The sequence below is a fragment of the Chaetura pelagica genome, unplaced genomic scaffold (genome assembly GCF_000747805.2).
Source record: "Chaetura pelagica isolate M959 unplaced genomic scaffold, ChaPel_1.0 scaffold327, whole genome shotgun sequence".
Classification (NCBI taxonomy): domain Eukaryota; kingdom Metazoa; phylum Chordata; class Aves; order Apodiformes; family Apodidae; genus Chaetura; species Chaetura pelagica.
Window position 1 is genome coordinate 325062 of NW_009953911.1, and position 18225 is coordinate 343286.

At 36.6% G+C, this 18225-nt stretch overlaps 1 protein-coding gene across 1 annotated transcript in view; it reads right to left on the reverse strand.

Annotated features, from left to right (window-relative positions):
* PTPRD (protein tyrosine phosphatase, receptor type, D) overlaps positions 1–18225 on the reverse strand; it is a 300216-nt gene that overhangs the window by 85027 nt on the left and 196964 nt on the right. Inside the window, exons 22-25 of the mRNA XM_010001485.1 lie at positions 16424–16633; positions 13148–13308; positions 7746–7757; positions 5812–5924 (exon numbers count right to left, since the gene is read on the reverse strand). Coding sequence (XP_009999787.1) covers positions 5812–5924; positions 7746–7757; positions 13148–13308; positions 16424–16633 — 496 coding nt within the window. The remainder of the gene's footprint in view (positions 1–5811; positions 5925–7745; positions 7758–13147; positions 13309–16423; positions 16634–18225) is intronic.

The window sequence follows — 18225 nt, forward strand, 5'->3', positions numbered from 1 at the left end:
GTCCCCGCTGCTGGGAGCTGCCCTGCTGCCTGCCGTTCCTGCTGGGAGCCGCCCGCTGCAGAGCCTGCCCGCTCACTGCCTCCCGCTCACTACCTGCCCGCTCGCCGCAGCCGCCGCTGCTAAAGCCGCAGTCCCGGAGTCCCGGAGCCGCTTCTCTCTGGGGGGGGGGGCGACCTGCGCTTGGAGTGCCCACAGCTTCTTTGCTACCCAGCTCATCCTACCTGCACTGCCGTGGTGAGACAATTCCGGCTACCCCAGCTTATAGGGGAAAATATAATCCAGCCATTCGGGCATACCCCTCCCCTCTCCTTCCAGCACTTGAATAAGATGTGTAACTAAGGTGTACCCATATATGTTTAATGTGTTATAACCACTCCTTTTGAACCTCCTGCCCCAAATTGCTTTGTTTTCCCCACAATAAACCTTGCTGTTGTTAGAAATTTAGTAAGCACTGAGCGAGTTATTCACTCAAAAAAGTCGGGACATAAGTTCGTGTCTCCTCTGTGTGAGGCGATACCCACGTGTGGATCTCTCAGCAAATCCTGATAAGTTAATACACTCCAATAAGGAGATATAATAGGTCACGGATCGTGACATATTCAAGTGCATAACTGCTAGGATACAGATTAAAATCTAGATGAACTGAAAATGGGACATTCTATATTCACAGAAATCTATTTATGAACTAATTTGCATTTCAGGTCCACACTGAATTAACACTGTGATTTTAGAAACTGATTTATTACATTCTCATTTGTATTCAATAACACAGAATTCTCTCTCACCCAGCAATCTATATTGATCACGATGTTGGTCCTTTACAGAAAACATAAAAAATCAGTAACAGTGACTACCATTACTTAATCTTATCTAAAAGGTGGAAAGAAGTATATGTTGAAATTTGGACATAGGAAAATTGAAAAAATGAAAGATTACCCTGATTCGAATTCACAAGATTGGCTTTAGAGGAATATGTAGTTCTGCAATAGCTATTCTAAAATACTTACCAATGTGCATATAATATTGTAAAATTAAGCCACCTGTATTCCAGAAGAAGTTTTGTACCTGAAAACTAGACTAATTATCCTGGAATGAAAGTAATTTTTGTTCTGCATCAAAGACTTTGCTCTACAAAGCAGGCCTAGGGGCTCTGTAGCTTCATGGCAGAAGCACCCTCTTTCTGAGCTGGTGTAAAAGCCAGCTATACTGAGAGAAGGTGAGATCTAGTTTTCAGACCCTGAGCTAATGTTGTTCAATACAACAACATGTTGCAAAACTATGGGCTAAAATCCAGCAAAAAAACCCAAATAACAAAACAACTACAACAAAAAACGCCAACAAAAACTCTTGCAAGGGGCAGAATGTTCAACTCCATGTCCCAGCTAAACAGATTTTTATTTCCTCTAAGTTTGAAAGCAAGCAGCTGGGATGTCAGAGAAGTGCCATTTGCACTCTCAGGCCTATACTTCTTTTAGATGCCTAAATCCTTCATGTGAGTCAAGCACACATGAAGAGCTATATGTAGGATTATTCTTGTGAGATGTCTATTCCAGTCTGTATTTGTTACGTAGACAAAACACAGTACTCTCTCCAGCATTGATATGATACTAGTAAACAGAAATTGTGTGGATAAACTAAGTCAAGAAATTTTCTGCTATCTTGCAAAGCAAGTGACTAAACCCTGACATAACTTTTTCCACTTCTGTTATTTGCGCCTTTTTTCTCTGAACTTTTTCTACCCTTTTTCTGCCTTGGAAAGGCAGAAAAATGTCTTGGAAATTAGTGGAACTTCCTTGGGAACCAGGGAATAAGTGTACTCTGAAAGCTTACTTATCTAATAAAAAAAACCAACAACCCAGTCTTTAATTCAGAACTGTAATAATTCTGTTAATTTTTCTTTTATTTCAAAGTTAGTAAGAGATAATGGGATAATTGTTTAATTGGCACCCAATTACACAAATTACTTGTAAGTGTGACACGTTTTATACCTAAAAGAGGAAAAAAAAAAAAGTCACTTTTGAGGCATGACTCAATTTAGTTCTTTGACTGATTGGCATAATGCGCTCTTTGCTTGAGCCTGTACCTGTTGTAACACACACAAGCTACTTAACATCAGTTATTTTTCTCCATGGGCTTCATCTTTTGATGAAACCTTTTGTGAGAGCTTAATTCTTACCCATGGCCTACCTTTGCTCTCCTATGTGGTATAGACACTTTGCAAAGTTTGCAAACCAAGTTAATTATTTTTATCCCATATTTCATAGGAAACTTGTAGAATAGGAAGAATGTGACTGATTTTCCTCAGCTACTCCAATTCTGGGAGAATGACAGACTTACAAATGAGATCCTATATACTACTGAGAGATTGGGTATTTTCACACTTACTCAAAGAAAACTTGGCGCAGTTGTGACCCACTCACTGGCATATAGGCTTATCTAATAAACATACACTTCTGGATAACACATATAGACATGAGATCTTGTTCTCAGATACAAAACTGCTAGCTATTCCAAACTTCAAGCCAAAATGTCAAATTTACTCCATACAGTGAGGAGTGAAGCCAGAGATTAATTTGATCCTTCCCGGACAAGGTAAGACAGGAAATCCTTTAGGTAAATACTAGATTAATGTATTGACAGGAAAACAAAAATGAAAGGAAAGCAAGACATCTGCTGTGCTGGTAGTTGAGACTGTGGGTTTTTATCACATCTTCATGACAATTTTGCAACAAAACCAACACAAATGTGCCTTAAATAATTGCCTAAATGTAACCAAATTAAAAAATAATGCTTTTTCATTATTTCTTAGAAAAAAAAAAAAAAAAAAAAAATGCTTTTCCCTTTTTTTTTAAAAAAAAAAAAAAAAAAAAAAAGCTTATCAGGAATATGTTGTCCATGTGGTTAGAAATTTGAATTCAGCACAGGAATTGCACTTTTATATTATTTTGATAGTTTTAGATGATCCAACCTTTCCTATCACAAAATATAAGTTTGATAGCATTTTTGGAAAAAGGCTGTTCAGAAAGCTTCTGAAGTATTAAAGTTTATGACAATCCAGAATTTTATAGGAGGGTCTCATTCACTCCCAATGAAAACTGGCACTCTGTACATGCCAACATAATTCAAAATTTTCTTCTCCAACACTTCTTCACATTATGATTTAATTATAAACTCCCCCCTTGTTAAAGTACGTTTGCCATTTTGTCATTTATTTTATTTTTAGCTGAGGTTCAGAGTAACATCTTAAAAAGTACATGGGTGATGTACAAAGTACAAGGGTGATGGCAGATTTCTCAGTAAAGGAAACTAAACACCTAACTTCATCTGGCCCAATCATTCTGTCAACTGCCTGTTTTGCCTCAGCAATAACCTACTGCCTATTTCTCCTAGCTGGTGAAAAAAACCACACAGTTGAGAGTGGAAGAACAGCAAAACTGGTACCTTGAATATACAGCCTTTCTGTAGTGCCTCTACATTTGTCTTTAAAAGTTTTATATTTCATGTTACTGAATCATGTGTTAATGTGTGGAGATGGATAAACACTCCAGCAGGATCTAAATATCTATATTAAATTAAGCCAGATTTTAATGAAATGGTAGCCCTAATTGAATTTAGTGTGATTCAAGTAAGGTTCTGCCTTAACTAACACAAGAAATGCATGTCAACTTCACTGGGGCTAAGATTACATATTATGAACATGATAATTAGCAAGTGTTACACAGCAAGACAATTCTGGAGTAGGAATTAGGTCATTGATATTTGGTTGCACACTGAGTAACACAATGGTCTGACTGGTGCCTAGGGGTTTTAGGGGGTACAATAGCAGGAAAAAATATTGTAAATTGATTTCTGTACCATATTTATTATTAATAATTTTAATTCTCCATTTTGTGAAAATGTTTACACCAAAGAAAAAGACCTCATAGTAGAAATGGACAGCGGATGTTCCTCTCAACTAGCTAAACAGAAAACTGAAAACTTTCTAGATAAACTACAGCACTGCAAGGAAAGGCAGACTTCAACCTCACTCCAGTTCTTTTCAGATCAGTGAGTTATGGTGTCTACAAGTGCTGCAAATTCTGCTAGTTCTTAATAACTTTACATTCTAAGTGTAACTGTAAGCATTGCATTCTAAGCATATCTGTAAAGTTGTTAAGACCTGGTTGTACTTTTTTTTCTACCCATATTTTATTTTAATTTATGATGAATACTAAATGGGTAGGTAAGAATCCAAATCTATACTTATCTCATTCTTAAGCCATCCACTCTGCTTAGTATTTATCCATACAGAGATAACAACCTGTTTTAGGCATAACCTAAACTGTAAGAACTGTAACTTTCTTGTTTCAAAGTCTTGTATGTATAGCTCTAATTCTGTAACAATCTTGAAAAAATTGCATGAAAGTGCTGGTTAACATAAAAATTCCTTGCTCAGTAAGGATGAGTCAATATTAATATTGCAGTCTCAGAAACACAACTGTGAATCAAACTTGTTGATCGTTTTCATATACTGCACTTAGGTTCATATTGTAGAGAGGTCCTAGAGCATGTCAACAAGATTCCCATATTCAGTTGAAACTAAAATAGAAGATGTACTCCTGAAACACACCTCATTTACTGCTAAATATAAGCCAGCTGCAAAGGACCATTTGGTGTACTGGAAGAGAAAAAGAAAAAAAAAAAGGAAAAAAAAAAGGGGTAAAACTCAAGCCTCCAGACCGTTCCCTTTCCAACTGTATTATACACATTACAGTGTGGATGTTGGGTTTTTACCCCAACATTCATTGCTCTGTAGGTACACTAATCCTGGGGCAGCACTATCTTCATATACCCACTGTTTAGAAGATCAGAAATGAGATTTGCAGGTTCAGTTTACCCTTTGGTAGTATTTTGTATGTCAGCTTCTACAGCTAATCTCTCAACATCTCACATGCTTTATTTCCTGTCTTTATGAGCTTGAATTAATTATAATCTGTAGTTATTGTAACAAATTTTACAAGCAGTAGGATCAGGAAGATTTGGTACATAAATAGTATCAGATCACAACTGTATGCAATAATATTGTAGTAGAATAAAAGTCTATTGGAATACATAATGATCAAAGTAAAGTAAATTTAAATTTATTTTTTTTAAATTGACTCATTAAAAAGTGATAAAAAGCCAATAATATTTTAAGTATTTGTCTCCTGATGTTTATTGACTATCAAACCAAGCAGCTTTAACAAAACAATGCTTAATAAATAAATTAAGTAAAAAAATAAATTGGGAGTATATTGCTTCTACCTTCAGAACTATTGACATGGTCATATCCTCCTTGACCCTAACATAGTAGTTTGCTTTCAAAAGACAAGATAATTTCTCTCGGTATTGCTTTTCCTTATTGTACATTCACAATGTAATGACATTTCCAATGAGGTTACAGGATTACCTGATAGTGCAGAAGATAAGAGGGAAATTTATTTACAAACAAGTACCTGTAACAATATAATTAATAAACATAGGGATTTACATTTCCCAATAATATTTTCTAGCATTGCTAAGTTTAATTTTGAATTTCAGCACATAATACACATCCATAAAACATACGTGACTTTTAGATCTTCTTTACAGAACTTATATTTTTTTTTAAATGAAGGATTCTTCCTTTAATAAAGAAATTAGAGAGCTATTTTTAAAAATAATGAAGAAATACACTGTCCAAATATTCATAAGCAATATCGTTTTCTAAATAATCAATCCTTCTGTTCTGTAACAGCACCACTAATCAGTTTGTGATGTCAGAGCTATCAGTGAGGTATCATTGTTGCTTACCTGGAGTCTGAAAATTAAGGCGTCGCAGCTCCACTGGGTCTGTGGGATGGTGAGAGGGGACCTCCTTGCTGTTAGGTATGCTGCTCTTTCTAGAATCAGATTCAGCCCTCTTCCTGCACAGGGAAGGTGAATACACGTAAACATAAGATTGAGGTATTAGTTTGAGAAATAAAGGTGCCCAAGTATTTAATAATTATATTCTAATATTCTTATATTTCTAAACTAGTATTTTATCCAGTGCAAAAGGTAAAATAATTACGCATGGTGCATACAGCAGCTACAATTTGCAAAGACAAAGTGACTATAAATACAGTAATATGAGAGGGAAAACAACTGCATTATGCCCCTCTTCTCATCATTTTGACTTGAGTAGTTAACTATTATATTATATAACATGAAACTTACAAAATGGATCTCTATCTCTATTTTAAAAGCTAGCTAGCTTCATTAAAAAGAGGCCAACTTTTGAGCACGCAATTAAAAAAAAACAACACACCAAGTTATTATCATTAAGTATTTCATATATTATATGCACATCTCTGCAATGTTTATAAAAAATAACTTGCATTTTAAATTATTTTTTTTAATATTACAGGGAACAGAAAGCACCTATCCCAGATAACATCTATTCCTTTCACTTTCCAGGAAGGAAGAACCTGCTCTGCTGTCTCTTGTGTCTAGAAGAGCTGCACTGCACAATTTCCATGCAGCACAGGGAAGAGAACCCCAAACTTGTGTATGCTTCGCATTCTCCAGTGAGAAGCAGAATACATGTGCTCTGTGTCTAACTGTTCTGCTAAAATGGATTTCTGTCATTTCAGAGTATAAATTTCTGATGCAAAACATGAAGACCTATGTTACATGAATATCTACCACTCTGTATTTTCATTCAGGAATCTGGAAATGTAATGCTTTAATTTGAAGTAGAATTCTTCTTCACTAGTCTTGAGTTCCCGAATGAAAATGCAAACTAGCTGATATTTTTCCTGTAATACAAAACTAAGATGGAAACAATGGAAAGAGCTGCTTTGCAAAACCAACCAAGATTATTTTAAGGTGTATGAAGCAAAATCTTTTTCACATGTCCAATATTTGCTCTAATATATTACTATTTTGGTAGGGTTTTTTTCAAATTGACTCACAATATGACAATGTTACATCTGTTATTATTCCACTGGGCTCACCTCTGAAAAATGCTCCAATTGATTTCTTAATGTTCTTGAAATACTGAACACGTGGTGGCATTTATGAAAGGTGCATACAGCAAGACTTCAAAGATTATGGAAAGAAGTCAAGCAGCAATATCATTGCAGGACATATTTAAAAGGTACTAGTCCTATGATTTATGGAAAAAAAAAAAAAGTGCTTTGCTGTAAAAGCATTCCATCTATTCTCTGGTAAATACTTTACCACATGCATTGATTTCGAAGTGATGAAGACTTAAATCTGATTCTTCTTTTTTACTCTCATAAGAAAAAATTATTATGGAGAAAGTTGGTTGAAATTCCTTTTTTACTTTTGATGCTGACTATTTCAAACTCATACGACAGTAAAAAAATGCTCTGTTCTCCTTTTTTTCTCAAGTAAAGGTGTGTGATGCAGCTTTCCAGAAGTATTTTTATCTATACTACCTTTTCCTGAAGTCTATGAATCAGTGGAAATGTCTAGAGACAAACTTCATTTTACCTTTTTCCACTTGTAAGTCAGTACTGGGCAGCACAACTTCATATTTATGTACTAAAAGCTCTAAAATATCTCCCATACTGTACTTACAGGACAAAGGAATGGTTTATAATTTATTACTCTCAGCATGTTTCTGACTTTTCTGTATGTTTCCAGCCTATACAAGATATCACAATTCTATCAGATTATGCAATGGCTTTGAGACTTCTCCTTTTCTGGATTAAACAGAGTGATTACTTTTCACTTCTCACCTGTCAGGTTTACTGCTCCATTTTATTGCAGCAAAGAGGGGAGAAAAGGTGAAACATTAGTTGACCAGCAGCAAACAGTGTAACAACAAGAGGTGAAAAAAATGCTGACTTAAAATAGAGATGCAGAACTAAAGTAAATTAAGAAATAACAAACAGTTCATTAAATTATTTAATGCTTAGAATAAATAAACACAATGTTAAGTACAAAGAGAATCCTCTGCTGAAAAAAAAAATTTTTTTTAGACATTATTTGCAACCTCAAATTTTAGCCAGTGAGATAATGGTTAATGGGTGTTTGTTTGAGCTGTCAAAGTGATGTTACCATAACTCTGATAAATGATATCTCACTAAGATGTAGAACCCTGTTGCATCCTAGAAAGAAGAAAGATGAGAGGAGGGAGGAAAGAAAATATAAAAGTGGAGAGCAGAGAACAGAGAAGGAGAGAAAGGGAATAGAAGAGAAAGGAAAGTGAAGAACAAGGTTAAATACATGAGATACATAAGAGGTGTAGTAAATAATAATAATCAAAACAAAAACCACAGAAAAAACCAACATCCCCCCAACAACCAAACCAACCAAACCAAACCAAAACCAACAACCCCCCAAAAAAACCCAAAACAAACAACAAAATAAAACTTTGAAAACTATTTACAAAACCAAGTAATAAAATAGCAAGAAATTTTTCACAGTAGTCTGGAAAGTAAGGTAAAAAAGAGTCTTTCCCCAACAAATTATTACATAATTTTTTTCATTTAATCAGAGAATCATAGAATGACAGAATGCTTAAGGTTGGAAGGGACCTTACAGATCATCCGGTTCAAACCTCCCTGCTATGAGCAGGGACACCTCCCACTAGATGTAGTTGCACAAAGCCTCATCCAATATGGCCTTAAACACCTCCAGGGGGGGTTCTTCCACAACCTCCCTAAGCAACCTATTCCTGCTACCCTCAGGGTGAAGAATTTCTTCCTGATGTCTAACCTAAATCTACCCTATTTAAGTTTAAAACCGTTACACCTTGCCTTATCACTGCCCATCCTGGTGAAAAGCCCCTCCCCAGCTTTCCTATAGGCCACTTGAAGTACTGGAAAGCTGCTGTAAGGTCTAGAGCCTTTTCTTCTCCAGGCTGAACAGCCCCAACTCCCTCAGTCTGTCTTCATAGCAGAGGTGCTACAGCCCTTTGATCTTCTTTGTGGCCTATCTCTGGACCCTCCTTAGCAGCTCCATGTCTTTCCTGTGATGAGGGCTCTAGAGCTGTACACAGTAGCCCAGGTGTGGCCTCAACAGAGTAGAGTAGAGGGGTAGAATCACATCCTTCACCCTGCTGGCCACACTTCTTCTGGTGCAGTCCAGGATGCAGTTGTTCTCTGGGCTCCAGCACACACTGGCGGCTCATGTTGAGCTTCTCATCTACTACCACCCCCAAGTCCTTCTCCTCAGGGCTGCTCTCCAGCCATTCTCCCCACAGCCTGTATTTATGTCTGGGGTTGCACTGACCCAAGTGCAGGACCTTGCACTTGGCCTTGTTGAACTTCATGAGGGTGGCACTGGCCCACCTCTCCAGGCTGTTAAAGGTCCCTCTGGATGGCATCCCTTCTCTCTAGGATGTCAACCACACCACACAGCTTGGTATCGCCAGCAGTCTTGCAGATGATACACTCAATCCCACTATCCATATCTCCAACAAAGATGTTAAACAGCACTGGCCCCAATACTGACCTCTGAGGGACACCACTCGTCACTTAGACACTGAGCCATTGACCACAACGTTCCGGGTGCTGCCATCCAGCCAATTACTTAACCACTGAGTGTTTATCTGTCAAATCCACGTATTGTCAGTTTGGAGATCAGGATGTCATGTGGGACAGTGTCAAATGTCTTGCACAAATCCAGGTAGATGACATCAGTTGCTCTGCCATTACCCACCATCTCTGTAGGCTTCCCATAGAAAGCCACCAAATTGGTCAGGCCTGATTTGCCCTTAGTGAAACCATGCTGGCTGTTGCCTATCATATCCTTATTTTCCATGTGCCTTAGCAATTTTTCCAGGAGGATCTGCTCCATGATCTTGCCGGGTACAGAGGAAAGACTGACCGGCCTGTAGTTCTCTGGATCTTCCTTTCTCCCTTTTTAAAAAAAAATCTTTTTCCAGTCAGCGGGAACCTCACAAGACACCATGACCTCTCAAATATGAGGGACAGAGACAGCAACTGCATCTGCCAGCTCCCTCAGGATCCGTGGATGGACACCATGAGGTCTCATAGACATGTGTATCTTCAGGTTTTTTATATGGTCACACACCTGTTCTTCCCTTACAGTAAGGGATACTTCATTCTTCCAATCCCTGCTTTCACCTGTTGTAGCCTTTGCAATGAGGATTTAGAAAGAATGTCACATACTTGGATTCTACAATGATGTATATAGATCTGTAGGGATCTATAAAGATCAGCTAAACAGAGAAAAAAAAATAAATCTTCCACCAGCAGGTTCTAATCTACAGAGACTGTAGACGCAATGTTTGTCTACCTTTTGGTCTGTCTGTTGATCACAACAAATAGGAGTCCAACAAACTTTTCTGCAAAAAACTGAGTGCTCACATGTTATGGAAAAGTCTTTACAGAACCTGTCATCATCACTTACAATCCTTCTTTTTCAATTTCTTTGTTGTTTTTTTAACATCTGTTTTTTCTTTGGAAACATGTTCCTTCTTATAGCTCAAATTCAGAAGGTGACCAGCAGGTCAACGGAGCTGCTTCTGCCCCTCTACTGCACTCTGGTGAGACCCCACTTGGAGTAATGTGTCCAGGTCTGGGGTCCCTAAGTACAAGAAAGACATGGAGGTGTTGGAGCAGGTCCAGAGGAGGGCCGCAAAAGTTATCAGAGGTCTGGAACACCTCTCCTATAAGGAAAGGCTGAGACACTTGGGGTTGTTTATCCTGGGGAAGAGAAACCTTATTGCTGCTTTTCAATACTTAAAGGGGGTTTAAAAGAAAGACAGGGACCAACTTCTTAGCAGAGCCTGCAGAGAAGGAATTTTGTACAATGAAGGAACAGGCTGCCCAGACCAGTGGTACCTGCCTCATCCCTGGAAACATACAAGGTCAAGTGGGATGGAAGTCTGAGCAAGCTGACAGAGTTGAAGATATCCCTGTTGACTGCTAGGGGCTTGAACTAAATTAACTTTAAATGTCCCTTCCAACTCAAAATATTCTTCTATGATTCTACGATTCAGAGTGACAAATTGCACTAAGTTCAACAGATTCAAGCGTAGCCTTCTGTCTTCTGAACTAAAACATACACAGCACAACATGTCTCTGAGCAATCTGCCGTAGCTGGTCATGCTCTGAGTGTGGTTGGAATGGGACAATCTCCAGAGCTGTGACCCTACGATTCTGTGAATCTGTGAGCTCTTCTGCACACAGTACATGAATCAACCTCAATTGCCTTGGATATTTTAGTATATCTGATGACAACAAAAGGTACTCTTCAGTATTCTTCCCATTTTTCCACTGTTAAGTACTAAGCTGTAATAATCTTTTGGCTAAACTCTAGTATATGATCCCCAAATCCTTCCATGCAGTACCTTTGCTTTTAAGATCAGATTTTAAGATCAGTAAATACAGACGCAATAACTTTTATACAAACTACCAACAAATAATAAAGGGGTTGATGCACTCCGAGTCTTTGAAACAGTTAAATATGCTTCACACAAACCCATGCAACTTATCCACACTATCTGTGATAGTATCGTTTGAAAAAATGGTTCTTTTAGAAACTGCAATCATCCTTTCTCTACGACTTAAATAAAAATGTAAATGTAGTATTGTAAATCATGAGATTAGCAGTCCAAGTCTGTTCATAAAGACTTTTATGGACAAAGGGAATTAAGCATAGTTGATCATTGAGTTACTGCCCTTCACACTTTGTTTTTTTCTCTCCCTGTCATACCTGTCGGACTTATATTCCAATATCTTCCAGAAATAATACTTGTAAAATTTCCTGTATCCATGAAAACTTGTTTTCCTACTTTTTATTGCATATTTTTATCATGTCCAACTCTTGTATCCACAGTAATTGTCATCAACAGAACTAAGTTAGAAATTAAATTTCACTGATTTCTCAAAGCACTATGTTTAATATGCCTACTGTCTTGTATAGTTATTGCTGTCCCACAGACACTGAAGCTATCAAATTCTAGTTGCTAGTTTGCATATTCTGGAAAAAAAAATAAATAAATCTAATCTAGCCATAGCCCACAGATTATAGTGCTGCATGATTAGAGCCCTAAAGAGCAATCTATAAATGTATATCTATTTGGAATGCAAACCTAAGTTTAACTCTGGACTGTTTTTTAACTGCTGAAAAGAGAATTATCTTTCTAAAACCTGAAGCCATCTCTCTACATGTAACCTCACAGATATTTGACTGGAGACACTTAAGGTGAGAAGAGCACACAGGGTAGCAGAATTTAAATATTTAAATGCAAGTGACAGCATCATAACCATTAGTTTTAGAAGACATACTCCATTTAATGAAATTATGCCTCGTATATCTCCCTCAACAAGGTCACAGCATCTTTATAGTATTTCCCTATTATAACTTATCAATATATTAAAAATACATCAGAAACAAAATCTAAACATTAAAATAATTTTTTCTGGGTTTGATTCTTTGGTTTTGATTTAGTATCATGACCCTGTAAACTCATTTATGCTGTAAAAGGCATCGTGTATGTATGTATAAATTAAGGCATCATACACAGTTTTCATCTAGTATGTTGTAAGGCAGAGGAAAGTCCTTTGTGTAACAGCAAACCTACAACTGTGTCACAGACACAGAAAGAAGAAAAGTGAATTTTGATCTTATGGAAAGATTAGCAGAAAACAGCTACTGATGTTTCTTTAATCTCTCAGTTCAGAGCTTCAAATTCATGTAGTTACACTGCTAAAAGCAGGCCAGCTGTCAAAAGTAAAAACTCAAAATACTTGAGTGGAGATTAAAATCACATTTAGCACCAAGCTGAATGTATCCCCTAATGTATTACTATTACGTATCTAAAAATAAGTTTTAAAAGTGAAAGGTGTGAATTCCATACATATTTCTATGCAAGCACATATTTCCTTCACAAATGTATGCAAAGTGGAAAAATCATTTAAATGCATAAATTTTAATAGAGTGTCATCAGCAGAAAAATGTACCCTCGTACCTGTAAATATTGCAAAATTTTGAGTCAATCTATGAAAAATTCTGCAGTGTTCTGGAAACCATTAATAAATATGGAAATAATGCAAGACAACGACAGTTAATACTGTAGTACAAAAATTAGTATGGAACAGTATTACAAAATGGCCTCTATATCAAAAGTTAAACACCTGATGAGAAAACTAATTTGTAAACTTACCTTTTATAAAGAAGTATAGCAATGACAATACAGATGATAAAAACCACTGCAAGAACTGGTCCAACAACCCAAATCAAGCCTTCTTCCTCATCCGTAATTGGTTGGGGATCAAGATCCATCGACACAACAGGATCTGAATATGGGCTCGTTGCATACATGGTCTACACAAAAAAAGTAAATCTTACTTAATTATAGAGGAGTACATTTAAAATGTTAACTATCCTAGATCTAAAATAAATCTACAAAAGATAATGATACCATGGAAATGGCAATGTGAAAATGCTATTTTTTTCTTCAAATCAGGCAGTATATAAACTTTCAGACTGAATGATGTAATGTAACTATTATCTTTATTTTGCCCTTCATATATTAACAAACACATGAGGAAATGCAGTCCTTCACAGAACACTTCCTAGAAAAGTGTCCTATGGTCATAATAGGACGATTTTTTATGAGACAAAAACTGTTTGACCAACAGTGTTCTTACAGAAGATAGAAACATCTTTTATTTTAGACTGGAAAACAGGGCAAGTCACTGTAGAAATTAGAGAAGCTAAATATTCAAAATCTTTATTAGGGATGGAACCAGAATTATGAATCAACAGAGGCTACTGAAAATCTTTGTCTTACTGGATGGTGTAAAACCAACTGGCCTAGGATAAGACCTGTGAATAGAAAACAATACCTTTTTTTTTTTCCTTCTTTTTTTTTATTCTGATCTGTCCTGAGATTTTTGATCTATGGCTGACTGAAGAGTTACAAACAGATAGGAATAGGTGTGAAGCCAGCCTGCTAAAATTAGACTATGTAAAGGATTCTGAGGTACAGTAAAGTGGAGAATGGTCTGCACTTCTATCTTGTCTCTGCTGAACTGTGTCTTCACCGTCACTAAACTAGGACTCGAATTACATCTCTTGCAAAGGACTTAAAAACTTGATTCAAATCAGGAATGTCAGCTAAGAGATAATAAGAAAACCAGGATAAGAGATTAGCTTTCATGTATCATGTTGGCATTGTATTCTGAAAGATGCCCAAAGCCAGGACAACTGTTATCAAAGGAGGTGTGGCTTTTTACAGTGTGTTTGGCCTCTTGGGCTACAACGTCTTTAACATTAGAGAAAGGACTAGGACTGGCAAAGCTGAGGCATTTATACTAGCTGGTACGAAGCTAGTACTCATGCCAATGATGTCCAGTTATGTTATGTTCTTCTACTAAACCTGGCATCAAATGTTTTAGCAGTCTGAGACTGCTGTTTAGAAACTTGGGAGTCTCTGTGTTCCACTCCTGAAACACCTGAGCTCACTGAGGTTTGTTCTTTTTTCTTCAATATTCTCAAAATACAGAAAAAAGCCCATTACTACAGTAAGAAACTCTTTGCATTTAGCCTCTTCATTTGGAGTAGGCAGAAAAATTGCCTGGAAAGGGATACAGAGAGATACTGAGGGAACAGTAGGAGCACCTTCTACCTGTTCTCCAAAAAAGCGGATTTTACTTCTAATTTTCACCTACATGTATTAATGACTACTATAAACTGATTTATTATTTTGCCAAATTTACTTACTGGGTTTTTTTACCCTTCCTCTTGCTAACATGCTTAATAGATGTATAGACTTTAACCATATGCTCTCTCATCTTTCACTTTACTAAGTTAAATAAATTCAGACCCCCCCATGTCCTCTTGTAAAACATTCTCCATTCTCCTGATTGACAGTGAAATTGTTTGAAAGGAGAAACCTTAAGTAAAAAAGTATTTGAATATCAGGAAAAACATCCTTCACAAGTTAGAACTCATACAGCAGTAAGACGCATAGCCTTGGAAGAAAACCAGCTATATTGAGAGTAGATACACTGGACCACTGGTAGTTGAGTTTCTCTCACCCTTACAAATTATTCACTCTCTGTGACTACCTCAAGCTACTTAATCACATAGATGTTTCAGATGGCATGATAAGCCAGATATTGATCATATTCTAAGTTTAGTCATGTATTTTGAAATCTTCAGTAGTAAGCCCCTGGATATATTTTGCAGTACCAGCATTCTCAGCTGTATATTTACAGCCCTATCCCTGTTTTTTCATCCTGATTTCTCCCTAGAAGAGTTATAACCTTGGGGTTATATGAAATGACCAATGCCTAATTAATAAAGAAAAATAAATGAGAAATGGTACTTTGTATTGAAAAGATCTGTTTTAGTACAGGCAATTTCGGACACAATTTTTAGGCCACTAACTTTATAGGCAAAAGCTGCCTACTTTCTCCAGTTTGAACCTTTCTGGTGCAGCACCTTCAGAACTCTCTGTCCATACAGCCATCATCAAGAAGTGAAAAGGAAATTTTATGTTAGAGCTTACCAGAGGCTTTTTTTTTTTTTTTTTTCAAATGAAGCTATGTATCTAAAAGTATTAAAAATTATACTGCTTCCTCATGATGTTTAAGTAGGTAAAATCTGTAGCTATCAATAATGCAATTCTCAAGTTGCACACTAGAAGCATTTGACTAGAATTCAGATTATTGTAGCAGTAGTTTCAAGTGGCTGAGACAGCAAAAGTATTTGTCAGGTTTAGGCACCAATTAGAAAGATACTGTATCAAACACTGTATGTTAAAATGTTAGTGTGTATCTCAACTTCTTTCAACAGTTCTATTTATTTTTCTTCTTTTTTAATTTTTTTTTTTAAATTATTATTATACTGTATATTACATGGTGTAGATTAACTCAAGCATAAAGAGACATAACTACAAGATGAATTACATAAAGAGGAAATACAGCTCATTAGCTCACCTCAGGAATTTTCATTATTGTTAAATTATTTTCTAAACTTCTAACAGTTCACTAAAAAGGTTAGCTGTGCATGTCTCTGACAACAGATCTTTCCAAGAATCCTGCGCATCCAACACCACTATTCAATGGTAGTATTAAGGCAAGAAAGGAACTTCTAAAATATGTTGAGAAAGATTCTGCTGCAAAGTTCATGACTCACAACCTGTGTCAATGATCCCAAATAGCAGAACATATAATTTGTGAAGGACTACAAAACAGCTAATAAAAGGTGATCCTTAGGTTTCAGTTACACACAGCAGCAACACATAAAGATGCAAGCAAAGTAGAAAAGTTAAAGGAATTAACTGGAACTAAGCAAGGACACACTTGCTTTAGGCATGCTCTGGAATATGATGTAAAAAGAACAGCTTTTGGCAAGTGGAACAAGCATTGAAAAAATGTTTTCATGATTCCAGAAAGGTAAGTTTGGGATTGAAAATTATTAACAAACTTACAGATTCTGAGTGTTCCATTACAGCCAATACAAAGAAGACATATTCTTGACCGCTCTGTAATTGCTTATTTTCAAAGCCACCATAATGCTTCTTATCCCCCAATGTGAACTCCGTAGGAAGAACTTCAAAGTGAGCTGCAATATATGGCTTTAATTCAACTTCCCTCCCAAGACGAATGCTTCTGCGTTTCCTAGCTATCTCCTTAAGCAGCTTTAGAATGAAGGGAGGGGAAGAGAGAGAGAGAGAGAAAGGAATAACAGAAAGATAACTGTAAGCAATTTTAATGAAATTTATTGACAACGTAATAAGAAAATTTAATACATGACCAGAAACTACAAAAATATTATTTATCCACATTTCATGGGGCATACATGTATCACCAAATCAGTTCTTGCAATTTTTTTCCATTTCTTGTCATCCTTGTTAAGGTGAGATACTGGGTAGTAATTGCACTGTACAAATTACAAACACAAACCAGAGTTAGTTCGAATTTCATTGTCTGTTATTGTTTTTCTGGAAAAGAAAAAAAAGAAAAGGAAAAAAAAAAAAGCTAGTAAACCAACATATCTTCTCTGAGTACATCTGTGTATGATGTGTTTGTGTATATATATATATATAAAGTCAGTCCATAGAATAGAATCACAGAATCATTTAGGTGGCAAAAGACTCATAAGATCATTGAGCACAATCATAAAGCTAACGTTGTCATGTTTGCCATTAAACCATGTACCTTAGCACTGTATCTGCATGTCTTTTAAATACCTCCAGGGATGGTGACTCAACCACTTCCTTGGCCAGACTATTCCAGTGTTTAACAGCCCCTCCAGTGAAGAATTGTTTCCTAATAACCAATCTAAACCTTCTCTAGCACAACTTGAGGCCTTTCCTCTTGTCTTATGACTTGTTACTAGGGAGATTAAACCAACACCAACCTTGCTACAACCTCCTTTCAGGTAGTTGTAGACAGTGATAAGGTCTCCTTTCAGTGTTCTTTTCTCCAGAATAAACAAATCGAGTTCCCTCAGCTGCTTGTCATAGGATTTGTTCTCTAGACCACTTCACCAGCTTTGTTGCCCTTCTCTGGACTCTCTCCAGCACCTCAATGTCCTTCTTATAGTGGGGAGTCAAAAAATGAACACAGTTCTCAAGGTGTGTACTCACTAGTGTCAAATACAGGGGGACAATCACTTCCCTAATACATGATTCTATTTTCTACCTGCCTATGAATATGCAAGGTACTTTCAATGTCCTGTTTGATATAAAAAAAACCCCAAAACCAAAAAACTTTAATAAGACATAAGTAATTATTCAAAAAACATTATTACAAAAATTTTAAAAATTAAAAAATCCAAATTTTAAAACTAAATTTATGTTAGTTATCTTTAACATTTTCTGGTAACTCTGAAATATAAACAAGTCAATACTAAGTAGATATGAATAGCATTTTTTTCTGTCTCTAACAGAAGGACTGCTCAGCACTCTGGCAATACTAAATTCCTGAACTTCTGTCTCCCTGTACCCAGCACTGGTGAGGTCACATCTGGAGTATTGTGTCCAGTTTTGGGCACCTCAATTCAAGAGAGATATCGAGGCGCAGGAGCGAGTACAGAGGAGGGCAATGAAGCTGCTGAAGGGCCTAGAGAATAAATCCTTTGAAGAACGCTTGAAGGAGCTGGGGATGTTTAATGTGAGGAATAGGAGGCTGAGGAGAGACCTTGTCAGTCTCTACAACTACCTGAAAGGTCATTGTAAAGAGGTTGGTGCTAGTCTTTTTTCACAGGTAATTAGTGACAGAACAAGAG